We start from the raw sequence: 24,587 nt of genomic DNA, 5'->3' as shown, positions 1-24,587 counted from the left end.
AGGAACAACTTGCTCATGTCCCAAAAATGCACGCCTTGCTTGATGAAAACCAAGAATTCCGCGCAAAGCGTATTTATGCTCAACAGCCTGATTTCCGCAATCAGAAGTGCAAAGCGTATTTCAGCCGTTCCGTTCCCATTCCCACAAAACAGAAGGGGGTTAAATTAAAAAAAAAAAGGGAATTCGAAACCCGCCCGCATCGCAGTCGCTGTTTCCCGTTAGGCTTCTTGCCTTCTTCTCCGGCTCCGGCGACTGTCAGCGGCGGCGGCGATGGGGGTGAAGAACCTCTGGGACATCCTCGACTCCTGCAAGAAGAAACTCCCGCTCCAGCACCTCCAGTGAGTAGATCCGCAGAGGCTGTATCCCCTCCCCAAATCCAGTCCAATCCCCCTCTCATCGTATTAATAACAATGCTTCTTGGTGGAATCAGGAACAAGAAGGTGTGCGTGGATCTTTCCTGCTGGCTCGTGCAGCTCTGCAGCGCCCACCGCTCCCCGGCCTTCCTCAAGGACAAGGTCTACCTCAAGAACCTCTTCCACCGCATCCGAGCCCTCCTCGCCCTCAACTGCAGCCTCGTCTTCGTCGCAGGTTATCTTCTCTTCTTACCCCCCCCCCCCCCCTCCTTTAAGACTTTAACCTAAAAGAAATGGCAATGCTCCATGCGGCCATGCCCGGGCCTAAAGCCTCTTCCTTCTTAATTTTATTTTCTTGATGAAACCTAAAGCCTCCTCATTTGTCGCTCTTACTTTCAGATGGGGCGATTCCTTCAGTCAAATTGGCGACATACAGGCGCCGCCTCGGATCAAATGCTGCTGAGGTTGCTGCTGCTGCTGCTTGGTCCTTGTCCCCCTCATTTTTTCCTCAACCCCAGTCATGTAAACTTTCCTTTGGAATCAATTCACCCCAGGCTGCTCGAGAGGAGGCCAACTCCCAACCCATGACTTCTTTGCGCCGGAACAAGAGCTCCGAATTCTCGCGCATGATCAAAGAGGCCAAGCATCTCGGGATGGCCCTGGGCATCCCCTGCTTGGATGGGTACACTACATCTCTCTGCTCCTGAAACACTAGATTGTAATTTGAAACATCAGTTTGTCTTGTATTGGAATTTCCCTGTGGCTTTGTTTAACCACTCTGTTCCTTAATAGGGTGGAAGAAGCCGAAGCTCAGTGCGCATTGCTCAATTTTGCCTCCTTGTGTGTAAGTACAATACTGTAACATGGTCCTAACGAGAGCAACACCATATGCATGTTCCTTATGCACTGGTACTGCCTATGCTGTTTCAGGATGGTTGTTTTACATCAGATTCAGATTCATTCCTTTTTGGTGCAAGGACAGTTTATAGAGATGTTTTCATAGGTACAGCTGAGCATTCATGCTGATCAAGCCTTGTATTGCATTATTTGCTCTCTTTTTCTGGACTAGCAAGTGTTCTTGTTTACTTACCCTAAATCCTAGTGATTTGCTTATGTTTTCTCTCGAATCAGGAGAGGGTGGTTATGTAATTTGCTACGAGATGGAAGACATTGAGAAAAAGCTTGGTTTTGGCAGGAACTCTCTGGTACGTTGCTGTATGATTTTCCTGCATGAGCTAAACTTATAGGAGATCTTCTAAACACTATGTGGAATGTTTCAGCCAGTTTTCTGCGTAGCCTTGGTCCTCTGTTGCCAGCCAAGCCATAACATCATATCTCAGAGAAGTAGAATAAACTTAATCGATTATCCCCCTTAGCTTGCCAGAAAGATCATTTGGATGTACAGTGTAAATTGAATGCGGTTTGCCTTTTTCCAATTATTACACTATCAAAGTAAGCACCAGTTAAGATGTAGTATCTGGAAAGTACAATTTCGGTGAACCTTTAACCATTGTCCTAGTAACCTTGCACCGGTTTCTTGGTTTTAGGTAGAGGTTAATGTACTCCCAATGTGCTTGGTCATATCACTGAATGTGCAATAACAACATCACTTTATCTGCTTCAACTTAAAGTCTTTTCATCATTTTAAACTTTTTTACCCTTTCCCTTTTATTTTAAACTATTCTTTGCTACTGATTGATATATTTTTCTTTGTAAGGGTTCTTCCCCTTTCTTTTTCTTCTTAATATAATGATACGCAGCTCTCCTACATGTTCGAAAAAAAGATTGATATAATTTCTGCAGTACTTCCTTTTTTGTGCTATAGTGCTTAAATTTCGACCTGTTTCTTTGAACTGTCCCGATTTTCTGTTTTTTCAGATATCTCTTGCAGTTCTTCTTGGTAGTGACTATTCTAATGGAGTTCATGGCTTTGGCCCGGTAAGCACCAAAAGTCAGAGTACCATCCACGTGTGAATACTGATTATTTGGTTTTTGTCATATACTGACTGTATTGCAACTATTCTTGTTTTGTTTACTGTCCATAACTCTATACTCAATCACAAAATGCAAGTCGTGAAACTTATCATTGTTTTCTTTTTCTTATAATATTGTATATAACTGTTACAGGAAGCAGCATGCCGCCTTGTTAAATCTGTAGGGGATGATGCCATTCTTGGCCAAATTTTGTCCGATGGAGTTAAACCGACTAGAAAATGTAAAGCAAAAAATAGTGGTGTTAATGCGGGGAGAGCTGGTGGCACATGCTCAAAAGCAAGTATCTGTGGTAAGAAATCCCTTGTAGTTTTATCCAGCTATTTACCTGCATCATACTTCTTCACCAACTCAACAAGCATGAGTAGGAAATCTACCATTCATGTACTGTCTTTTCTGTTACAGAGGTTGGGATAAGCCAAGATTCTGGTGTTCAGTTTCGTGACATAATAAATGCATATCTGGAGCCAAAATGTCATTCACCAGATTCAGAAGCTGTGCAGAGGTGAGGCATTTGTGTATAAATCCACCTTCTTGATTTAAGGTCTATTTGTGGATAAAACTGGATTCTTAGCCTTATGTTCACACTGAATGGTACATTGCTTCCAAGTTTGCCTTCCATCTTTCCTAGCTTCTTGAGTAGCCAGGAGGAATGACTCAGGTTGTCAGATATTGCTCTAGTTGGTTTATGGTTGATATTGATTGTTGATTTTCTGTCTCCAGGGCATGCAGCCAGCGTCCGTTTCTTCGGTCACAACTGCAACAGATATGTGAGCAATACTTTGAGTGGAGCCCTGAGAAGACTGGTATCCTTGAAATCCCTAATTTGCTATTCTTGCTTTTATCAGAGATATGCAATATGAAGGTAGTATCACATTTTTGTACATGAGAAAACTTCCCAAGTTATTTCCTTGAAAATATGTCTGCAGATGAATATATCCTTCCAAAGATAGCTGAGAGAGAACTCAGAAGGTTTTCAAATCTTCGCTCCACGTCTTCAGATCTAGGACTGAAACCTTCACTAAATGAGGTATGAGCTTTGCTTGCTGAGTGCATTTCTGATTTTCTGAACTGATTATTTTACATCTACTTTTCAAGTCTAATTATCTAATTCGCAGATTCCAGTACCATGCCCTGTATTGGCAATTGTGAAGCAGCGAAAAGTTCATGGAAGTGAATATTATGAGGTTTCATGGAGAAACATAGATGGGCTCCTAGTTTCAGTTGTTCCAGGGGATCTTGTTAGAAGGTAGTTATGGTTTTCCTGCTCCCATAGTTAGTCCTTCACTTGGTTATCGACTTATCTTCTGAACAATGGTGTTTCACTGGCTGGAGTCACCTTTTGAGATCAAATTAAAAAAGAAGTAGAACATCGCATGTTTCTATTGCAGAGCATTATTTGTGGACACGAATCAGATGACATTTACAAGGTCTAACTATGAAATGGAAGCATGAAAAACTATATTTTCAGTAATATTTAGGGACAGAAGGCATGAACAAGACCCACTGTAGCTGATTTTAGTAATGAATTTCAATGTTAATATACTTAGCCTAGTGCAGGAGGGAGGAATGCAGAACAGTTCAATGTGCTAGTTGGATTCCACTGATGATGGAATCAGTTGCCTTGCTTGATGTTATGTTTTAGCTGTAATAAATTTTCATTTTCACTCTAAATTTGACCCTTCTGACATGCCCTACCTGTGCAACTGCAGTGCTTGCCCAGAAAAAATAACTGAATTTTTGGAAAAGAAGGATGAGCAGAAGAAGCAAAAGAGGAGAGCTAGGCCCAAGAAATCACCCCCAGCTGCCGTTAAAGATGTGGATGTGCAGCTCCAAGAATTGCTGCTTGGGATTGAATCTGAAAGTGGTACCTTTCCATCTACAGCGGCTGGCCCTCAGACAGCAGATATACACACTGTGGCACCGCTCCAGGATATTGTTGACCTGTCTTCTCCATCCCCACCTATACGAGCTTGTAAGATTGCCAGATCCAGAAAGTTGGGTGGATCACCTGTAGTACCCATGGATGGGATTGATCTGCAGAGCCAAAGCCTGCTACCTGGAACAATGGAGTCACAAGAAAACACCTTTTTGTGTGACACGCAGAATATGACTTGGGATAAAGACCTGATTGATCTATCTTCACCATTGCCTTGTGCAGCTCATAAACCCCTAACAGCTCAAGGCATGCAACTTCATATGGAAGAAGGAAGAAGAGCACTCTCAGATATAAGCAATTATCCTGAGAACGGCAGCACGTTGGGCGCTTCATGCTACAAGCATGAAGGTGGATCAAGAGGCAGTGATGTACAGCTGGAAGAAGCATCACCCCTGATCGGCCATGGTGCTGGGTTGGTGGGCAAAGCTGATGATTGTTCTTGGAGAAGCAATGTGGAGAATGATGCAGTAGCAGAAGCTGCGACAATCGATCTGTCCCCTTCGCCAGTTATAAGCGATAAAAGCAAGAAGGATGTAGATGTAATAGACATTTGTGAAGCTGGTAGTGATAGGTCTCCTGAGCATGAGAGGAAAGCCAGAGAACTGAGGTCGTTTCTGGCCAGTATAAGAGACGAGTTGTATTGAACATTGTTGAAGATGGAAGGTAATTGGTCTGCTCACCTGAGTGGTGACTAGGGAATGAATATGCTGTGCTAATGTATGCAGTCCAATCACACACAAACACCTGTCCTAGCTCTGATGCTGAACCCCGAACCAGTAGCCCAGAGCCCATCAGGAGGTTGATGGCGCGCCCATTTTACTGCTTTCTTTTCCGTTTCCTTTGCAAAAAAATAAGACAGCTCGCTGTGCATTTTGACCCAAACAATGCAAGAAACGACCTCCAATTTAGTGGAAATCGCCATCTATTTCCAATTCCTTTTACATAAAATAACTCCATTTTTGACACAGTTTCTAACATCTTTGGCATGCCATCTACTGGTGCTACAACACAAGGTGGGCTCAGGGGTTGGAACCCACAGAGAAGGTGAATACAAATCCAGCTATCAGAGCAACCAGCAGTGCAAACAGAGCTGCTAGGACGTTCAAGTTCATGCCACCTTGTCCTCTTCTGCTCCTATCATCACCATCCTGTCCAGTGCAGCCACTACCTTTCAGTCTGCTGGATCTGTCTCGTGCTTCACTACGAGCTCCAGGCACCATGTCCCAAAAGGATTCTAGTGTGCCACAGGTCGCGGCACTTTCTGGTTCCAGGATTGTTGAGGTTTCCGCGGCTGTTTCCAGTGGTATCACTTCCTTGCAGCGATCCGTTGCATCCTAAAGCCATGCAAAGCAAAAAGGTGTCATCTGTCAAGTTACAAACTCCGTTCAAGGACTCAACAAGTGAACATCGCATAAGCACCTCTGTTGTCTCTGATCGTTGCAGGTAATCACAAACATAGGTGCCACTCAACCAAGGTATCAGGACCCTCCTCGGGAACGAGAAACTGTAAGATTCTCTGTTTCAAGGGGGGTGAAAATGCAATCAGTTGTCACAGACTTGTTGTCTATCATACACTGAGAAAAGGAAGGCTCAATGTGATGACAGCATTATGTCAATAACTCGATATTTTGCACAGCACAAATCAGCAGGGCAGACTTCTACAACAAAAATCATATTGAACTGGTGCACTTTAATTGTTTTTAAGGTATAAAGAAATCTGTACCTCAACTCATGGAATACAACTTGAGTGGCCTTCTGAGATGGTGATTGCTCCAACTCATTAGTGACAGAGCCATCATCTGCGTCATCCAGGATGATATCCAACCTGCTTCTTATACTTGTAATGATGTCTGCCTTCATACAGAGTAAGAAAAGCAGCACAAACAAAACAGGCGTTAGTTTTCTTTAAACCAATCATAAATATTCAAATAACTTGAGAAGCTTCAAATGAGAATTCAGCTAGTGGAGGTTCAACTACGATGATGCAATAGTGCCAGGATCCAAAGTTCTACACCACTCAAACCAATACCCACTTAATAACATATACATGGTCAAATAAAAAGATCATCCATAGAGAACCCAATCAAACTATTTCGAATAAGAATCTTGAGATTCAAAATTCGAGAACAAAATGCCCAAAAAACACCGTATCATGTCTTGATCACTAATGCATCAACGATCACTCTTTACTTGGAGGATTCAAAACAATTGCAAATATGAAGTAGATTAGCCTAAAAAACTGCATGTGAAGCATTTGTAACAAACTGGAACTGGATACTGCATATACAGTAGAGCCTATTCATGGAAAACAACGTGACTGGGTGAAAAAGACAAAACAAAGGAACCTGATATTTCATAACTACCTTCAGATCAGATATAGCTTCTGAAACAGATTCTTTCGGGCCCAAGTATGCGAAGGCACTGACAGATCCAGCGAAGCGAAGAAGCCCAGCAACTCCATCTAAACTGCATTCTTTAGTGTAAACATATAATGTTAGGCTCTCATAACAAGAAGAAAAATGTGAGGAACAGGAAACAGCATTAGTTGAGGCACCTTCAACAGGTACAGCATTCTTGAATGGCACAAGAAAATCGACTTGGTGTGGGCCCTCTGTACTAATGTTTATGTCTTCTGAAAACTAGTTGGAAAAATATTTGAGAAACAAGAGATATAAGTAGGTGCGAAAATGAACAAGATTAGCAAGCTGCTGCAAAAGGAGCAGCATTGTCTTCCACAACTGACACTGATTGGAGGACAGAAGTATAGGGCCTGTTTGGCACAGCTCCAGCTCTGTGAATTCTTGGAGCTGGGTATTCCTAGCCCCAAGTTTTCATGGAGCTGGAGCAGGGCAACATTAAGACTGTTTATGTGAATCCTTTAGTTTAGTTTATAACTCTAAATCTGACTTGGAGCCTAGAGCTGTGCCAAACAGGGCCATCATCAGCAACTCTATTTTTAATTAATGAAGTGTTGAACTAATAAACATATCCAAGTTGCTCTTAGAAGCTGATAGCTATAAAAGCATGTCATCAGCGAATGGGCAACGTTCTGTGCATGCTATACAGCGTTCCATTCAGTTAATATTTTACCTTATTACTTCAAATGCAGAAGTTAGATGTTCTTGCATAAAATGATGAACTATTGGCATTGGGTTAAAGGGATTAACATAGATTGCATGGAATATTAATCTATGAACTGGACAGTCCATTTCGATGCAGACTAAAATTTCAATTATATCGAAATTCCCTTCCCCAAAGCCCACCTCCTGTGTGGCAGCATTAGGTACACCCTTTATTCAGATTGCTGATTTTCATGTGAAGTAAATCTGCTTGACACTATTGCATCTGGAAGCAGGTCTATGAATGTGAACAAAACTCTTTAAACTACATGGAACTTACGAGATGTCCATTGACCAAAGCTCTGGCATTCTGCACTTCCTCTGTGAGGTGACTGATTGCCTTCAAAATAACTTTCTTAAATGGCTCAGCTTGAACAGCTGTTAACCTATGCCAGCAATATATATTGTAATCAGCAAAGAGTAAAATTGACAAATACAGAGATCTGTTACAGGACACTCGACCCACATAAACTGATATGCGGAGTTGATTGTCTTCTGTGTCATAATGATACAAGAAATCAACGGTACCTTATCTCAAAATTATATGCACATCTGAAAGTTTGAAGAGAAGATAGTAGTTTGCTGTATTTGAAATCACACGGACGCAGACTTCCTGATGCAAGCTCACATACACGACAGGCCCATCTGTAACACATCAAAATATATATTTCACAATAAGTTGCCTGAACATTAACAGTAACTGATAACTCCATACAAAAATGAAACAGAACTGAAGAAACAGGTTCTTTTCGAAGTAAAAATATCTCCTTCAGAGATTAAAAAAAACACAACAACAGAAATACATGGAATCACAAAACCACCTAACCGCACTGGATTGCCATTTACGCTAGAACTAAGCGTAAGCTAATCATGTACTTATACTGCTATATGCCCTTGATAAGATAAGAAGAGGATTTGTCTGGCAAGGGCGCAAGGAAGCAAAAGGGGGTCACTGTCTCATCGCCTGGCCAAAGGTGTGTCGTTCTCAGGAACTTGGAGGTTTGGGAATTTCAGATCTAAAATCACTAGGTTATGCTCTGAGGGTCCGATGGCCATGGTTAAAGAAGTCAGAACCCAACAAACCTTGGGCAAGTCTGCCATTGCAGGTCATTAAAGAGGTTGAGGGCCTCCTTGCCTTAGCTGTTACCACAGAAGTTGGGAATGGGGCTAGTACTCTGTTTTGGAGAGACAGATGGCTGGCCGGCAGAAGCATTAAGGAGCATGCTCCATGTATATATGCTTTAGTTCCTAAACGAAGAGCAAGCAGACGCACTGTCCTGGAAGCCCTATCTAATCAGAAGTGGTTGGAAGATATACAGGGAGACCTTTCTGTTGAAGCTTTAATGGAGTACCTTGCCCTGTGGGATAATCTTGAGGAAGTTGAGCTACAGCAAGACAGGCCTCACAAGCACATCTGGAGGTTGTCTTCTTCAGGTGGATACACAGCAAGTTCAGCATATGATGCTTTATTCCAGAGAACAATCCTCTTTAATCCATATGAACGCATTCGGAAATCTTGGGCACCTCCCAAGTGTCGTTTCTTCATGTGGCTAGTGGCTCATAGGCGCTGCTGGACTGCAGATCGGCTGGCCAAACGTGGTCTCCCCCATCCAGAACATTGCCCCCTCTGTGATCAAGGAGAGGAGGATATCCAATACCTCCTGGTGGGTTGTGTTTTTGCTAGGCACTTCTGGTTTCAGTTACTGCAACATGTTGGTCTAGCTGCCCTGGCCCCTCAACCTACTGATATCTCTTTTGAGGATTGGTGGGAAAAGGTCGAGTAGATGGTTAGTGGGGATATGAGGGCAGGCCTTAACTCCCTTATCATCCTGGGGGGGTGGACCATTTGGAGGCACCGTAATGATTGTGTTTTCAATGGCGCTTCTCCTAGCGTTGCTACTGCTCTGATTTTGGCAAGGGATGAGGCACAGCTGTGGAGCATGGCAGGAGCTAAGGCCTCTCTCAGCTCACTGCCAGGGGAGTGGGTTAATCCCAGGTTCTTAAAAAATTTTGTGGTCAGGTCCTTCCTTGCCCTTTCAGGCAATCAGGTTCTTTGGTCTGTAAGAGTGTTGGTGTGTGTGTGTGTGCGGGTGTGTTGGCATGTGTGTGTGCTCTGTGGGTGTTTGTGTGAGTCTATGTATGACTATTCTTCTACTATTAATACAATGATACACAGTTCTCCTGCGTGTTCGAGAAAAAATATACTGCTACAGGCAGATGACTGGAGAAACAAACAAAACATATTCTGGGAAGAGCGTCAAAGTTAACATGTAGGAAAATGAGACAGCACCTCCGAGGACTGTAGGAGATGTGAATGAGCAGCCTCTCAGTGAATGCACGGCCATACCAAGCTTGGGAAACTGCTCTAATAACCTGAAAGAAAAGATGGCATGAGTAGACTATCCGAGAACCAATGAGTAACATATAAATCAATAAAGCGAGAAGTGGAACCTGCGATAAGACTGCGGGGGATGTGGCCTTGAAGGATGCCTCGGAAGCCCATATGTAAATACCTACGACACTCATTCCTCCGAGTAGCATCCTCGACACCTAAAAGTAAGCGATGGTGGGTCAGATTTTTGAGTAGGATTTGAAACAATGGCTGTGGACCTGTGGCGATGAGTGAATGAATGACTAGTGCGTGTGTGGTATAGTGGTATACATACATACATACATACATACATACATACATACATACATACATACATACATACATACATACATACATACCTGTCGCGCGTGCTCGGCGATCCAATCGACATCGAACTCAAGAGAGGCGTCAGAGGAGGAAGTGGCTTTGGGCTTGGAGGTCTTGGGCTTGGGGGCGGCGCGGAGGGAGCATGCGGGGGCGGCGTCCTCGGTGGGCGGCGTGGGAAGGAGGGAATAGACGAGGGCACGGTCGGAGGAAGCGCTGAGCTTGCCGACGACGAGGCCGACCTGGGAACCAAATCGAATCAATTCGGATCGAATCGAGGAGGTGAGAGGGAGGCGCAAGGAAGGGGAAGGGAAGCAACCTGGGCTTGCGGCGGAGGAGAGGAGGAGGACAGCGCTTCTTCGAAGGCCTTGAGGTGCGCCTCGTCGCCGACCACCGCCTTCACCATCCTCGATTCCTCGTCGCCGGGCGGGGGATCCTCCTCGCTCGTCTGCTGGCTGCCTGCCTGCTGCCTAGCTAGGAGGAAGGAATAGGACTAGATGGGCCCACCCAGTCCAGTCGCAGGCCCAGCCCACTTCCGCAACGCAACCTGGGCCTTGGTATTGCACTGCACGTGGTGCAGTCCGTCGTCTTCCTCTTCGTCTTCTCTTATTAAATGGTCAACTCTATGACTATGTTACTATATAAAAAAAAGGTCAACTCTATAATCCAATGGTAAAAGGAGTTTTAAAATTCACAAGCTATCTTTTCTCGTTGTGTAATTTCATGGCTGCCTTTTTTTAAAGCAAGTTATGCAGGCAGCCGGTAGAAAACTAAGGGGTGAGCAGCAGACACAAGAAAAGGAAAAGCCTAGGCCTCTTGTAATCCTCCTCTCCTAGGACTAGAATAACATCCATCATTCATGGGATGCTTTGCTTACTGAGTGGACTACAGCGACAAAGCAAGCAGCAAAGCAAGCACACTGACAGTGGAGCGGGGCTGCAGGGTGACGTCACGCCGTCCCCTATTCCTCTCCTTCCTTGTTTCTTTCTCCCCCAGAAAGGCCAAGGCCAAGAGAGAGCCTCTGCTCATCACCACCACCGACACCCACCCCAAAACCCCCAAGCTCCGAGAGAAAGAATCATCTCCAATGGCATTGGGGGGAGGGCCCCTCGGCGCCATCATCGGCCGCTACCCCTCCGCCGCCGACGAGCAGGACCCGGGCGGGGGAGTCATTCGCCACGACCGCAAGTGCCGGGACTGGCCCTTCCTCCTCCTCTTCGCCGCCTTCTGGGTCGCCATGATTGTCAACTCCAGCTTCGGCTTCAACCAGGGAAACCCACTCAGGTCAGCAGCCGCATTCTCGCTTCCACCCACCATTCTACCTTCTTCGCTGCTCCCCATAGCATAGCATAGAGATGATAGATCTATCCATTCCTTAATTGTCTCCTCTCTCCCTCCTGCACAGAGTATCTAGCTACTACTAGTACCAAGCAAAATTCTTGCTGTTTCATGTTACTGCTTCCACGGCAAATTTTGTAGGCAACCACTAATTGTACAACTGCATAAGGGAAAGGCTGCATTCAGTGAAATTTTTTTTTATCTACACCAGTTTCAGCTGATGCTTATTGTACGCCTAAAACGAGCTGCCAGCAAGTGGTTGGGTGTTCTTGCAGTGCTGAACTCCCTACCTAGAAGGAAAGGCAGCATTTTTCGTGGTGACACTTCCTTATCATGGATTTCATGTCGCTGCAAACTTTTCATCCCTTTGCTTCTGCTACGCAGATTGGCAGCCACCAACCAACCACCAACAGTGAGCTCAAATAAATACCACCCCGGTCCAGGGATCGACCTTCATCTCAATGCTCCCCCTTTTCAGTTTTACTCCCTACTTTCACCGCTTCTATCCCCACTAAAATCCTGGAACCTGTGACTGCTGCTTCAAGCCTCGGTCACCATTCACACAATCACGCTAGTACCAGTAAAGATTGAAAACCTCCAAATACTATATCATGGCTCCAAGTAAATTCTTCTTGTCCTCACTACAAAAGGCCATCGAATTGATTTCTTCTGCTTTGGTTGCACAGGCTCACATTCGGACTGGACTACAAAGGGAACATATGTGGCAGCAAGCATGCCGTACCAGATTTGCGTGAGTTGGATGTTCGCTATTGGATGAACCCCAACCAGGTCTACCAAAGTGGGCTCAAAAGCAGTCGCATCAATCTACCTGACGTTAAAGCCATTTGCCTCATGGAATGCCCACTTCCAGCAGAAGATGGTTTGAATTTTGTTTGCGATTATCCAGAAGGTGACATACGCCTCTCTGTCGATGATTGGATTGACAGGGATTATGATTACTTCGAGTACCTCACACCAGATATGAGGAATAGTTCTCTTCAGCTGCAGGGTCCTTGTTACCCTGTCATCTTTCCAAGTGTCAATGGTAAGTCTAACATGAGTATCAAGTATTCGATATCTAGCTCAGCAGCATCCTACCAACTTTTAAGAAACCGAGGTGTGCTCACTAACTTGATCTCTTTCTGTCACTTTAGTCTACTGGAGCTGCCAGTTTATTGCGCGGGCATCCAATGTCTCCTTGAAGCATTGGCAGCAGATGGGTGGTGTCAGCATCGACGAAAACATGCTCATAGACAAAACAATTCACAACACAATCAACAGCAAATCTGCCGTCCTCAAGGTTTGTAATGCTCTTTGAACTACTTGTGCTCTGTCAATTTTATTGTTATGAGAATTATCAATATGCATGCTGCTTATTTCACGTGAGAGCAACAGATTAAATACAAATCAAATTTGTTTCAATAGTTCCCTCCAAATAAGTTTCACAATGCTTGGATGCCATTTAAACTATGAATTATCCAGACGAGAAGCTGATAATGTTATACAAACCGAGAACTGTTATTTATTTGATTTGATTTACAATACGCGCACAAGCCAGCTTGTCTGCATGTTAATTATCTGAACTCGAAAATTATATTCCTTTTTGAAAAAAAAGATGATATTTTCCTCTTTTTGCAGAGATATGTTGCAGATATTGGAAAGTCCTGGCCTGTGTTAATCGTTTGTGGGGGACTGCTCCCTCTGTTCCTATCTGGGATCTGGTTACTGATGATTCGCTTTTTTGTTGCTGGGATGCCTTGGATAACGGTGGTAGTCTTCAATGCCCTTGTAATATCAGTTACAATGTTCTTCTATATAAAAGGTAGGATACTTCTAAATATAGACACTAAGCAGCACAATATGATCGTTGTTGCTAATGCACATAATCTTATATGTGACATGATCTCACATCTGCTAACTATTTTATGTACTCAGCTGGTTGGATTGGCCATGATCCTTTAACTGTTGTAATTGGTGAAAGTGATCCTTATGTCAACATAGGTGGACGGGTATGTTTTCTGCCACATGTTGGTGCCATTTTGTGCAATATCATGCTACACTGTTCGTTATCTCATCATTCATCTTTCATCAGGAGATAAATCACCTTCATGCCGCTTCTGTCTTGATGACAGTAATAATGATACTTGCTTTCCTAACTTCAATTGCTATTGCCCGGCGCATAGCGACATCTGTCCTGAAGGTATGTACTTTGCTAAATCCATTGGCTTCATATGTGGACCATTTCATTAAATAAGATTTCACTGGGGCTACAGCCAATCGTATGCTTAGCTGATAGAATGACTTGTCAACTGTTAATGTGACATCAGTTATAATGTCTTTTCTGTTGCTTTGTCATTGTATTTTCACAGCACTCATCTTGGTAAACTTTATGTAGGTTGCTGCAAAGGTCATCGGCGAAGTCCAGGCACTTATTGTTTTTCCAGCTGTGCCATTCTTGATCCTCGCTATCTTCTACATATTCTGGTTTTCAGCAACGCTTCATCTTTTCAGTGCCGGTCAAGTTATACGAAACGATTGCAACACAGATTGCTGTTCGTATGATCTGAAGCTTGGGAAAGTAAATTGTGACAGCTGTTGTGGGTATAGTATTCATTACACCCCACATATTGGCATTGCCATTCTTTTTCATTTTCTTGGCTGTTACTGGGCAACACAATTTTTCATCGGATGTTCTTCGACTGTAATTGCTGGATCAGTTGCTTCATACTACTGGGCACGTGGTGAAATATCGGTAAGCATCTCAGAAACCTGACCCTGGTAAGGAATCGCTACTTTAAATTAGATGCCAATTTTCCTAGGATTTTCATCTCCTTGAACAGGGTGGTACTATTTTCCTGTGACTGATGTTTGGTGTGGCATTGTGATGCAGCACGATGTCCCTTTCCGTACTGTGGTGTCTTCCCTGAAGCGCTTGCTGCGCTATAGTCTTGGATCTGTGGCTCTCGGATCACTGATTGTATCCATCGTTGAGTGGGTGCGGTTTATACTGGAGTCACTTCGCCGCAGGCTGAAATTTGTCAATTCTGCCCATGACAGCTGGTTTGGGAAGACAGCGTCATCCTCGTCTCAGTGCTGCTTAGGGTGCATTGATTGGACCCTGAAATCAGTGAATCGAAATGCTTACATCATGGTAAGCACCAGCAATTCATTTCTAAATTGCTTAATACTGTTTAGCACGCTTGTGTATTACTATGATGAGAAATGCGAGTCAGGATGGCGACAGTGATGCTAAATTGCTTAATATTGCGGGTACAGATTGCCATTACAGGGAAAGGATTCTGCAAGGCTTCTGCGCTAGCAACTGAGTTAATCATGAAGAACATATTGCGCATTGGGAAAGTGAATGTGATTGGGGATGTGATTCTGATGTTGGGCAAGCTGTGTGTTAGCCTGTTCTGCGCGCTGTTTGCTTTCATCATGCTGGATAAGCACAAGTACAGGTCTGGCCACAACAAGATATCATCACCGCTGGTACCCGTCCTGGTAAGTGATCATCAAGCTTTAATTTGCAGGGTTTATATAGTTGAGTAGCAATCTGGATGAAGAAGCGTTGTGATTGTGTACGTGCAGGTGTCGTGGGCGTTGGGTTATACAGTTGCAAAGCTTTTCTTTGCAGTGGTGGAGATGTCGATCGACACCATAATGCTGTCGTTCTGCCAGGACACGGAAGAGCACGAGGGGAACGCGCGGTATGCGCCCCCGCTGCTGATGGAGACGCTGGATGAGGAGAGCGAGCTGCGAAGGCTGACAGAGGGGCCATGAAGGGTGCATTCTCTCTTTCACTGTTCTAAAGATGAGGAGAGTAGCTAGCGATAGGGCTAGAGGAGAAACTGGATGCTGCACTTGCTTTGACCATGCATGCCGTCTTTATTTATATACTATATGAATCGCTGCCTCGCTGGAGTGGACTAGATAGGGTGGTGATGAATTGTTGTGCCTGTAAATGTGAATTCTTAGTCATGGATGGGAAACTCAGCTGTGAATGCCTGTCCACATGCCATTCCCAGTGACATGTGTCTGTCTTGGTGCGCATGCTTTCAGAAATTCAGCAGACATCGATCTAGGAGTATTATTGGTTGCATGATTTACAACAAAAAACATAGACAAGAAGCAGATATGATTGAAAAAAGGCTTGATCGATCAGGTGCAGATGGGGAGGCCGGCGGCGGTGCAGGCGCGGGAGCACTTGGCTGCGCACTTCTTGTGGGCGGCCATGGTGCACTTCTTGGCGCACACAAGCCGCTTCAGGTGACAGTCCTTGGTCGTCACGCACTTGCTGCTGCCAGGCTTCTTCTCCTTGTTCTTGTCCTCCTTGCTGCTCTCCTTCTTCTCTCCTCCTCCTCCCACTCCCGCCGGCGAGGGTGACGACGACGGCGAGGAGGACCCAGCACCGCCGCCGTTGGTGCTGATGCTGGCGAGGTGGACGTGGGCGGGCAACGCCGCGATGGCCTTCTCCTCCTCCGCGTCGGTTCTGGCAGCCAGGAGGAGGACGAGGAGCAGCAGCGTCGCCGCCTCAGCGAGCAAGCGGCGGGAGCAAGCCATAGCAGCAGAACTGAACAGGTCAGCACGTAGTAGCTACCTAGCCGTATATATAGATGAGAGATCGATGGAGATCGATGTGCGTGGACGTGGATGATGCAAGGCCGGCCGGCGTGCTGCAACTACTCACTCATCGATCTGCCCATTGGTGGGCAATGGCAGGGGCGTGACTGCAACTGGTTTGTCCATGATCCGTCCATCGACCAAGAAACCAGCTCGATCCAGCTTTGAGTTTTGGCCCATGTTTGGATTGGAGCCTTGCACACGAGGCACGCCAGAACAGGAGCTGATTTCAGGGCGAGCAAATTCTGGCTGAGTTTGGCTTGGCTAGGGAGAATGGACGCTAGGAGCTGCACCAAGTCAAGATTTCTTGGTTAACGAAATTCTTGCCAACAATCTCTTAAACTATGCATCCCACTTTGCAAATAGTTTGTACCATAATATTATTTTATGATTTTGTGAACAGAACAAGATCATGTTGGACATATCTTGACTAAAAATTTTTTAAGACATGTCCATGGAGTTTATTGCTGGGATTTTTTTTTGACGTGAGGGAGAACTTGGGAGAAATATGAAAGCATGCGCGGGGAACCATGTGTATAAATGTACACGAGCATCATCCAATTATTGAAACCGGATATATTTGGTCCAGTTTCAAAGGTGTTTTTCTCCCAATTTTTTTAAAATAATAAAAACTTGTTTAATCTAGGAAGAATCATAACCAATTCATTCTAAATAAAAAATACATGACGCCGGCAGTATTTTTTCTCTCCTAAAAGTATAATATATGTGCTCTATTTTGTAGTCATTTGACTCTTACGTGTTATTGCCCTGTGTACTCGTTGTTTGCAATGAAACAAAAGGAGACATCGTAAGACACTTACGTTTTTAGAAAAAAAAGTGCTAACTAAATATTTTTCTTATAATTTAAAATGAATGGGTCATGATTTTTTTAGTGATGACACAATATTTTTATTATTTCTAGAAAATACGAAAGCACATTTGAAATCAGCTAGAGGGCCAAGATAATTAGGTAATCCAAGCCAAGCGTCGTCCATTGTAAGGGCTAATTTGGTAGGGCTTCAGCTCCTTCTAAAAGAAGCTGGAGCCGAAGGAGCCATTTTTTTTGCTACGGCTTCTCCGTATAAAACAACTCCGGCTCCTCTAGTACTTCAAGGATGGAGCTGATTTTGACTAAACTGTTTGGTAGAGCTTCAACTGGAGTCGTAGGAGAAGCCGAAGCTGAAACCTTGCCAGACTGACCCTAATAAGCGAAGCGAAGTAAAGCAAAGCAGGGTGGGCGCGGGTAAACCCGAAACAAAACCTCTGACAAGCTAAGCATATGGAAGGGGAAGCGGCTTTGGCGCCAACGGAAGGAAGCATCTGGGCCGTCCGCTTGCAGAGACGACCGGCACTCGGAGGGCCCAGATCAGACGCTGCCTGCCTGCCTGCCGCGCGCCAAATCCAAATCCCCCAAACGAAACGAAATAGAATAATGAAATTGATTTTCGTTTGGGTTTGCCGCCACTTTGGCATTTCGCAATTGCATTTGCCGCCGGATCCCGCCCCCGCGGCCTCCTCTATTAATCTCCCTCCCTCCCATGTCCCATGGATCCAATCGCATTCACTTGGCGGCCAGGCCTCTCCTCTCTCCATCTCCAACCAAGCACCTTCAGCAGATCCCAAGTCCATGGCGGGGGGCAACAAGTCCACCGGCAACGCCGCGCGCAGCAGGAAGCGCGTCGAGGCCACCATCCTCAAGCGCTCCAGGGACGGCAGCGCGTTCACCAGATGGTCAGTTTTTTTTTTCTTTCTTCTATCCACCAGCGTAGCGCAGCGTAAGAAAGATCTGAAACTGACGCGCGCAAGGTGTTTGCTCTCTTGCCCCAACCAATTCCCAGCGAGGCCTGCAACAAGGACGTCCCCGTCGTCCTCATCGACATGCACAGCTGCAGCCTCGACGCCAAGATCAGGGAGACGCTCGGTCAGTCACTTACCTTGTTACTTTCTTCCTTCATTCTTCACTTGCTCGATTCAATTCGATCGCTAACCGTACCCGGCCCTTTCTTTCTCCTCAGAGGCGCAGGTGGTAGAGAGGACCATCGAGGTCACCAAGCCCGCTGACCGCAAGAAGCCTGCCAAGGCCGGAGCCGCCAACAAGGACGGCAAGCGCAAGCGCACGCCCACCGCCTTCTTCCTCTTCATGTGCGTCTCGTCTCTCTGTTTCATCTCTCTCGCTAATTAAATGCGATTGCTTTCACTCACTAATCGAATCGGTCGCAACCCCTCACCTATTGCATTCCATTCCATTCCAGGGACGACTTCAGGAAGGAGTTCAAGGCTGCCAATCCTGACAACAAGAATGTCGCCACTGTACGTGCTCCGCTCATGTCTTTCTCTCCTTGTTGGTTGCTAACCCAACGCTTATTATGAATTCTCACATTGATTGAATCATCAATCTATTGATGAAGGTTGCAAAGGAAGGAGGGGAGAGGTGGAAGTCCATGACCGACGAAGTCAGTAACAGAGCGCTCTGTTCCTCTTACTTTTTCTTGCCTGTCTTGGGTTTGCAATGCACTTTAACTCTTCTTTTTCATGGTCCGTGCTGTGTTTTGCTGATTTATTATGTGATGTGCATCAGGAGAAGAAGCCCTACCAAGACAAGGCTGCCGAGCTCAAGGCTCACGCTGAGAATGGCGAGGGCAGTGGTGTAAGTCCCTGCCTTCCTTCTAGACTTTTGCATTTGTTTCTGCTTGCTAATACAACAAGTCTCCTCTGAACAACACAAGCAACTGATTTGCTCGGTTCGTGGTGCAGGAGAACAATGTGGCTGCCGAGAAACCCAAGGCAGATGACACCGAGGGGGGCCAGGAGGTGGATCAGCCGGCAAAGAGACTCCGCCGCAAGGTTGATGATGAGGATGAGGCGTGCGACGAGGAAGATGAGGATGAGAAGAATGTGTTGGACGACGACCTGGATGATGACATGTAGATGGAAGAGCCCATTTCTTCTCTGTAAATGGCAGATGTGTGCGTCTTGCTAGCTTGTCACTTGTTTGGAGAGGAGGAGGGGACTGGGGTTGTAGTCAGTAGCATCATTAGTGAAGATGGCGTTTTCATTTTGGTAGCTTGCAGTCGGTGATTTGATCCTGGGAGTTGAAGGGCGGTGGTAGCTAATGGGGCTAAATGAATGAATCATGATGCACTCTATCTAGTGCTAAAATCTCGACTAAAGACTGAGCAAATGTGGCCAAGGCCAATGCTTAAATTCAGTTTCCATTCATGGCTTGGGTGAGATTGTATTGTATCTCTGAGCAGAGCAGTGGTTTTGGGGGAGATGGTGCCTGCTGCTTTGGATATCTGCACTTGGCTTTAGTCTTGCTAGAACTGATGATAGATGGATTAGAAGTGCAAACCATTGTATGACTATCAAGTTCAATATGTTGAGAGTAAACTAACTGTTCCCTAGTTACATTAGCAGCAAAAACAACATTTTATGGAGACAGATGTTGTCAGAAGTTATTGCTCCCCAATAGGAATTGGACACCCAAAGTGAAAGTATGTTGGTCCAACCCTTGTTCCATCCCACTGGCTGGGCGGTAGCAGCTAGCAAGGCTATGGAGCAGCAGTTGATGTTGTTAACTTGTAAAGCGTTTTGATCGTTTTTGTTCCTAATTATTTATATGTTAATAAGAGTATTTGTAAATGAGTTGTAAACAAGTGTTATTCCGGGAATGCATAATGACAGGAAAAGAAACCTGATTTGTATTTTAATAGTAATAAGATAGGTATTTATTTAAAAGAAGATTTGGCTCCAGATAGGATTATTATTGAAATATACTACTAGTTAGGGAAATCAGGTGAGAGATAAATGGCGCTGTAATACGAGGCTCATACTTAGTGAGGATTGATTGATCGAACAAAATACTCATTTGTGTGTGTAGCGTAGACTGTACTGTATGTACGTATGTATTGTGTATGTAGAGAAAAAGGCAGAGAAAGGGGGAAGTATAGCAATAGCAATAGCCAGGCAGGCCGGGGACGAGGGACCACCCCACCCGGCGTTTGGGGTTTGGGGTTGGGCGTTGGTGCCTTGCGCTGCGCTGCGCTGCCCCCGGTCCTGCACTGTCTGCAGCAGCAGCAGCAGCAGCAGCAGCAGATAGAGAGAGAGAGAGAGCGCTAGATGAGGGGGAGGAGGAGCTCGTGACTGCCTCGCCTCGCCTCCCACATCCATCCATCCATTCCCCTTCCCACAATCCCTTCCCCCCAGCCTGCTGCGGCTCCTCCTCCCCACCACCCCACCCCCTTCCTCCCCCTCCGGAATCCGCAGCAGGAGAGGGAGAGAGAGAGAGAGAGAGAGAGGGAGAGAGGGAGAGAGAGAGAGGAATGGGGCAGATGGGAGGTCCCGACGGCGACGGAGGCGGCGGCGGCGCCCACCCCCACCCCTACCACCACTACCACTACCAGGCGCTGCTCGCCGCCGTGCAGAACCCCGACCAGAGCCTGCACCCCTCGTTTCCCCTCCCCTTCCACCACGTCCCGCTCCACCACCCCGCGCCACCAGGAGCACCTGCCGCAGGTCAGTATCTCTCTCTCTCTCTCTCTCTCTCTCTCTCTCTCTCTCTCTCTCTCTCTCTCTCTCTCTCCCCGCCGCATTCCTTCCTCTTCGATTCCATTTCCATGGGATGGGGACGGATGGATTGCAGGATTAGGGCACCAATTCCCTCCTTTCCGGCGACGTCGGTACATACTGCTTGCTGCTTAATTTTGCATTGAGGTACACCAACAAAAGAGAACCAATGACCGATCTATAATTTATTCGCGGCAGGACAAACCCACCCATTAGCATTCTATTGTATTGTATTGTGCCTCTCCCAGTCTCTCCCCCCCTTATACTGTAAGCAAGCAAGCAAGCAACCAAGCTTCCCCTTCACAGATAGATACATACTAGTAACACTGAATCCATGTAATTCTGCATTCTAATTCTTCTTGTTTTTCTTCAATTTCAAAAAAAAAAAAATCTTCTTGCTTTCTCACCCCTACCCATATTATATATGCAGGGCCAGGAGCTGATGCAGCAGCAGCAGCACCCTCCACGCACAATGCTGCTCCCCACTCCCAGCCTTCAAGAGGTTTCTCCGATTGGAGTGCGTCCAACAGTGCCTTCGCGTCCGTTGCTGCGCAGCCCGCCCCCGCTACCACCACCACCACACCCTTCCACTACAACCTCTCCCAGTCTTACGCGCTATGGACCCATTACATGCTTAACAAGAATGCACTACCCTACACTTCTTATCCCGCTGCACCACAGGACGAGAATTCCCACCCGCTGCACCATACTCACATCCCGCCAGACAAGGATTCAGGTACTGTCTCCTGCTTATTCTTCTTGTTGCTATTGCTGCTGCTGCTACTACTACTACTACTATTATTATTGTTCAGGGACAAGCAGCATTACAATCCCCTGCCCGGTTCCTTCATATATCCAGTCCTTTCACAAACTCAGACCAAACATGTATCGCTTTCATTCCTTTCAAGCTCACAGACATAGATAATTACCTATAGCCATTACTAGTTCTCTTCTTTCTTCTGTTTATGTCCTGCTGCCTATCACAAGCACGTAGGCTGGCACTTTATTTCTATGTCGTTATAATATTGACTGTGGTCTGAGGTTGTGCAATACATTTATCAGAATCCACTGTAGCATTAACCGATAACTCTGAGTTTGAGCCGACTAATGAAGTCAGTGTTGCAATAGTCAGCGCATCCAAATTCTTGCACTCTAATGCACCAGTCTCTCCATATTCTATTGAAACAACAGGTTCTGCATCCAGCCTTGGGTTTGACTCTTTCACTACAATGTCCCTTGGACCAAACATATGCGCCCACATGTCTCCCATGGAAGGATCTATATCTGCCAATGAAGCTGACAATTCAGAGGTACAGAAAAGATATGAACCTTCACGGTTATGACAAACTTTATTATTTTCGCGATTTCACCCTTCCTAATTTTTACGTCTGCTCCGATGCGTGGCACACAGGATTTGCCTACAGTAGTTACAAACAGTGATGAAATGGACACTAGAAACAGTGATGAAGTCCATCCTGACTCAGTTGCCACTCTTCCTGAATCAAAGCCTAGTCATGAAAGCTGCACCACTGTGAGTAACGTGATACATATCACACACTTTTATGTCCGTTTTTTCTTCTATGGCGCATATCTTGTGCCGAATCTGCATTTGATATGTTGCTGGAAAATAATACTTCTCTTGTAGTTAACAAGTTATTTTTCTTCCTGTGCCACTGTTTGCATGGGGGACAACATGCCTTTTCAGAAATTCAACTCTGGAGAGTACCAAGTCGTTTTGCGCAAGGAGTTGACAAAGAGCGATGTTGCAAATGTCGGGCGAATCGTGCTACCCAAGGCATGTTCTATTGCTTGAAATTGTCTATCCTTTTTATTCTTGGAGAATTATGGCACTGTCAACTATGCCCTATAATGTAACTATCTTAATCTTTTGCAGAAGGATGCTGAGGCTAGTCTTCCACCATTGGTGCAAGGTGATCCTTTGATACTGCAAATGGATGACATGGTGCTTCCAGTTACATGGAAATTTAAGTATAGGTATATGCTCTTAGATTGTCTTATGACATCTTTGAAATGACACATCTTACCCCGAGGTCATAACTTCTTTCCTGACAAAAGCTGCGAAGTTGAAGGCATTGTATAAATTAATTTGTGCTCTTAATTTGGAGGTCAAGTTGGCACAGAGTTCTGGGTTCATTACATCATAATAGGCACGGCATGCAAAAACTGATGCATTTTAATGTCGCTAAATTCAAATGTGTCCTGATACTTATGATATGCTATTTCAGATTCTGGCCAAACAACAAAAGCAGAATGTATATTCTGGAAGCTGCAGGTATGCTTCAGTGTGGAATTTGGATACAGCTTCAAATTCTTTGTGGACTCCTAGGTATCCAGACATCGATAGATTGATCCATTTCAATTCTCTTTGTCAGGTGAATTTGTGAAGACACATGGCCTTCAGGCAGGAGATGCGCTCATTATCTACAAGAACTCCGTGCCCGGCAAATTTGTACGCAAAATTTCTTACTCCCTACGTTCATATAGCAATCATAACCTTAAATTCAGTTAATTGCGTGTGACATAGCTCACTGAAATATGTAAAAGCTAGAACAAAATTTCTGATTCCATGAACCTGTGGTCATGAGGTACTTAAATTAAATTGCCAGTTCGATATATTTTGTTGATGTCTCATTTTTACCTTTGTGTTTTTATAAAGATTATCCGTGGGGAGAAGGCCATTCAGCAGACAAACCCCTAGACGCAACTTGATGTGGGTGTAGCAGCGTCGAAGATGGCTTTTTTGGGTTCACCATAAGTTCATAATTGAAGTGATTATCAACTTTCATGACTGGGTCACCATCGCATTGGGATGAGATGGAAAACAGAGAATCAGGAGTCTCTGACTTCTTGACTCCTGGTGGGTGGAGAAAAGGAAGAAATTTTGGGAGAACATTGGAAGTGCTGCCAATGAGCCTACATCTGAGCGGGACAAGTAGTTTGCGTTTTTTGTTTCTCTAATTCGGTTGTATTTGGATGCTCGAGTTCTGCATTGCATTCTGAACAACATTCGTAGTTCCTTTTTCTTGTAAATATTTTGGACCTATAAGATAAAAGAAGTGATTGGAACTTGTGCAATTATGGTGCAACTCATTGTATCAACCAAATATTCCAGATGTCCAAACATGGAATCGAATTAGAAAAACAAAAGTGGTCTGGAACTTATGCAGAAACTGAAGGTTACCACAGAAACTATTGTATTCAAACGGGGGATTTCCTAGCACATAACCTCATTCGATTGCATGTTTGGACATAACCTGTGGTCTGGATCTTATGCAGATGACTGTAGGGCCAGTAGGGAATATAGGATAGGAGCAGTAGTCCTCGTGAGGCCACAATATCGACTACCCCTGTTTATCATGTGGGCGGCGCGACGCGGGACCGAGGGTCTGTTTGGATGCAATGCGCTAAAGTTTAGCACCTGTCATATAGGAGGTTTGGATACTAATTAGGAGTATTAAATATAGATTAATTATAAAACTAATTGCATAGATGGAGTCTAATTCGCGAGATGAATCTATTAAGCCTAATTAGTCCATGATTTGACAACGTGGTGCTACAGTTTCCATTTGCTAATGATGAATTAATTAGGCTTAATAGATTCGTCTCGCGAATTAGACTCCATCTGTGCAATTAGTTTTATAATTAGCTCATGTTTAGTCCTTATAATTAGCATCCGAACATCTGATGTGACACTGCTAAAGTTTAGCACGTAGTGTCCAAACACCCCTGAAACAAATTGGTGGTTCAGTGTAGGCATATTTGTTAGTCGTGGGTCTTTATCCTACGCTTTTGGTCAGAGCATCTCCGAGAGTGTCTAATAATAAATAAAATATCAAAAATTTGATTTTGGAATCTTGCCAAAAACTATTGGAGGAAAAAAATACCCTTCTAACCAACCGTTCCAAAAAAATTAGTCCGATGTAATTGGGGAGCCCAACATG

General features: G+C 45.0%; 6 protein-coding genes across 6 annotated transcripts; 4 read left to right on the top strand and 2 right to left on the bottom strand.

The window, feature by feature from the left end:
- The first annotated feature begins 101 nt into the window (after nt 1–101).
- On the top strand, nt 102–4,987 carry LOC117859804 (single-strand DNA endonuclease 1). Its single transcript, XM_034742985.2, has 14 exons — nt 102–338; nt 431–588; nt 753–817; nt 908–1,035; nt 1,146–1,197; nt 1,284–1,356; nt 1,485–1,558; nt 2,232–2,291; nt 2,481–2,637; nt 2,751–2,850; nt 3,069–3,151; nt 3,275–3,375; nt 3,464–3,594; nt 4,058–4,987. The coding sequence occupies exons 1-14, from the start codon at nt 271–273 to the stop codon at nt 4,926–4,928; spliced, it is 2,121 nt and encodes a 706-aa protein (XP_034598876.1). The 5' UTR covers nt 102–270; the 3' UTR covers nt 4,929–4,987.
- Nucleotides 4,988–5,169: 182 nt separating this feature from the next.
- LOC117859806 (uncharacterized) lies at nt 5,170–10,577 on the bottom strand. The gene is made up of 11 exons (XM_034742987.2): nt 10,418–10,577; nt 10,134–10,340; nt 9,855–9,953; nt 9,694–9,776; nt 7,932–8,048; nt 7,684–7,789; nt 6,839–6,923; nt 6,648–6,757; nt 6,008–6,138; nt 5,704–5,800; nt 5,170–5,618 (listed from the first exon to the last, which is right to left on the bottom strand). The coding sequence occupies exons 1-11, from the start codon at nt 10,502–10,504 to the stop codon at nt 5,304–5,306; spliced, it is 1,437 nt and encodes a 478-aa protein (XP_034598878.1). The 5' UTR covers nt 10,505–10,577; the 3' UTR covers nt 5,170–5,303.
- Nucleotides 10,578–10,968: 391 nt separating this feature from the next.
- Nucleotides 10,969–15,467, top strand: LOC117859805 (choline transporter protein 1). The gene is made up of 10 exons (XM_034742986.2): nt 10,969–11,382; nt 12,123–12,481; nt 12,591–12,736; nt 13,075–13,258; nt 13,372–13,445; nt 13,529–13,636; nt 13,832–14,188; nt 14,327–14,587; nt 14,713–14,940; nt 15,028–15,467. The coding sequence occupies exons 1-10, from the start codon at nt 11,186–11,188 to the stop codon at nt 15,217–15,219; spliced, it is 2,106 nt and encodes a 701-aa protein (XP_034598877.1). The 5' UTR covers nt 10,969–11,185; the 3' UTR covers nt 15,220–15,467.
- Nucleotides 15,468–15,492: 25 nt separating this feature from the next.
- On the bottom strand, nt 15,493–16,295 carry LOC117859809 (uncharacterized). The gene has a single exon (XM_034742989.2). It carries the CDS (start codon nt 15,997–15,999, stop codon nt 15,598–15,600), a length of 402 nt encoding a protein of 133 aa, XP_034598880.1. The 5' UTR covers nt 16,000–16,295; the 3' UTR covers nt 15,493–15,597.
- Nucleotides 16,296–17,598: 1,303 nt separating this feature from the next.
- On the top strand, nt 17,599–19,290 carry LOC117859816 (high mobility group B protein 7). Its single transcript, XM_034742997.2, has 7 exons — nt 17,599–17,790; nt 17,898–17,980; nt 18,075–18,201; nt 18,312–18,369; nt 18,468–18,512; nt 18,638–18,706; nt 18,814–19,290. Exons 1-7 carry the CDS (start codon nt 17,687–17,689, stop codon nt 18,985–18,987), a joined length of 660 nt encoding a protein of 219 aa, XP_034598888.1. The 5' UTR covers nt 17,599–17,686; the 3' UTR covers nt 18,988–19,290.
- Nucleotides 19,291–20,090: 800 nt separating this feature from the next.
- LOC117862240 (B3 domain-containing protein IDEF1) lies at nt 20,091–23,721 on the top strand. Its single transcript, XM_034745776.2, has 9 exons — nt 20,091–20,574; nt 21,056–21,361; nt 21,817–21,935; nt 22,037–22,156; nt 22,331–22,420; nt 22,520–22,620; nt 22,872–22,918; nt 23,019–23,095; nt 23,303–23,721. The coding sequence occupies exons 1-9, from the start codon at nt 20,382–20,384 to the stop codon at nt 23,342–23,344; spliced, it is 1,095 nt and encodes a 364-aa protein (XP_034601667.1). The 5' UTR covers nt 20,091–20,381; the 3' UTR covers nt 23,345–23,721.
- Nucleotides 23,722–24,587: the final 866 nt, after the last annotated feature.

The sequence above is a fragment of the Setaria viridis genome, chromosome 6 (assembly GCF_005286985.2).
Source record: "Setaria viridis chromosome 6, Setaria_viridis_v4.0, whole genome shotgun sequence".
NCBI classification, from domain to species: Eukaryota; Viridiplantae; Streptophyta; class Magnoliopsida; order Poales; family Poaceae; genus Setaria; species Setaria viridis.
This window is presented reverse-complemented; position numbering and strand designations above follow the sequence as displayed.

Excerpts from the sequence above, each read along its gene's own strand:
- LOC117859804 (XM_034742985.2), top strand. The coding sequence starts at position 271 with ATGGGGGTGAAGAACCTCTGGGACATCCTCGACTCCTGCAAGAAGAAA. Across the intron at positions 3,152-3,274 it reads GTGGAGCCCTGAGAAGACTG|ATGAATATATCCTTCCAAAG; the intron begins GTATCCTTGAAA and ends ATATGTCTGCAG. Across the intron at positions 3,376-3,463 it reads TGAAACCTTCACTAAATGAG|ATTCCAGTACCATGCCCTGT; the intron begins GTATGAGCTTTG and ends TCTAATTCGCAG.
- LOC117859806 (XM_034742987.2), bottom strand. The coding sequence starts at position 10,504 with ATGGTGAAGGCGGTGGTCGGCGACGAGGCGCACCTCAAGGCCTTCGAA. Across the intron at positions 10,341-10,417 it reads CTCCTCCGCCGCAAGCCCAG|GTCGGCCTCGTCGTCGGCAA; the intron begins GTTGCTTCCCTT and ends TTTGGTTCCCAG. Across the intron at positions 5,619-5,703 it reads AACGATCAGAGACAACAGAG|GATGCAACGGATCGCTGCAA; the intron begins GTGCTTATGCGA and ends GCATGGCTTTAG.
- LOC117859805 (XM_034742986.2), top strand. The coding sequence starts at position 11,186 with ATGGCATTGGGGGGAGGGCCCCTCGGCGCCATCATCGGCCGCTACCCC. Across the intron at positions 11,383-12,122 it reads AACCAGGGAAACCCACTCAG|GCTCACATTCGGACTGGACT; the intron begins GTCAGCAGCCGC and ends TTGGTTGCACAG. Across the intron at positions 14,588-14,712 it reads ATCGAAATGCTTACATCATG|ATTGCCATTACAGGGAAAGG; the intron begins GTAAGCACCAGC and ends TTGCGGGTACAG.
- LOC117859809 (XM_034742989.2), bottom strand. The coding sequence starts at position 15,999 with ATGGCTTGCTCCCGCCGCTTGCTCGCTGAGGCGGCGACGCTGCTGCTC.
- LOC117859816 (XM_034742997.2), top strand. The coding sequence starts at position 17,687 with ATGGCGGGGGGCAACAAGTCCACCGGCAACGCCGCGCGCAGCAGGAAG. Across the intron at positions 17,791-17,897 it reads GGCAGCGCGTTCACCAGATG|CGAGGCCTGCAACAAGGACG; the intron begins GTCAGTTTTTTT and ends ACCAATTCCCAG. Across the intron at positions 18,513-18,637 it reads GGAAGTCCATGACCGACGAA|GAGAAGAAGCCCTACCAAGA; the intron begins GTCAGTAACAGA and ends GATGTGCATCAG.
- LOC117862240 (XM_034745776.2), top strand. The coding sequence starts at position 20,382 with ATGGGGCAGATGGGAGGTCCCGACGGCGACGGAGGCGGCGGCGGCGCC. Across the intron at positions 20,575-21,055 it reads ACCAGGAGCACCTGCCGCAG|GGCCAGGAGCTGATGCAGCA; the intron begins GTCAGTATCTCT and ends TTATATATGCAG. Across the intron at positions 21,362-21,816 it reads CCCGCCAGACAAGGATTCAG|GTTCTGCATCCAGCCTTGGG; the intron begins GTACTGTCTCCT and ends TTGAAACAACAG.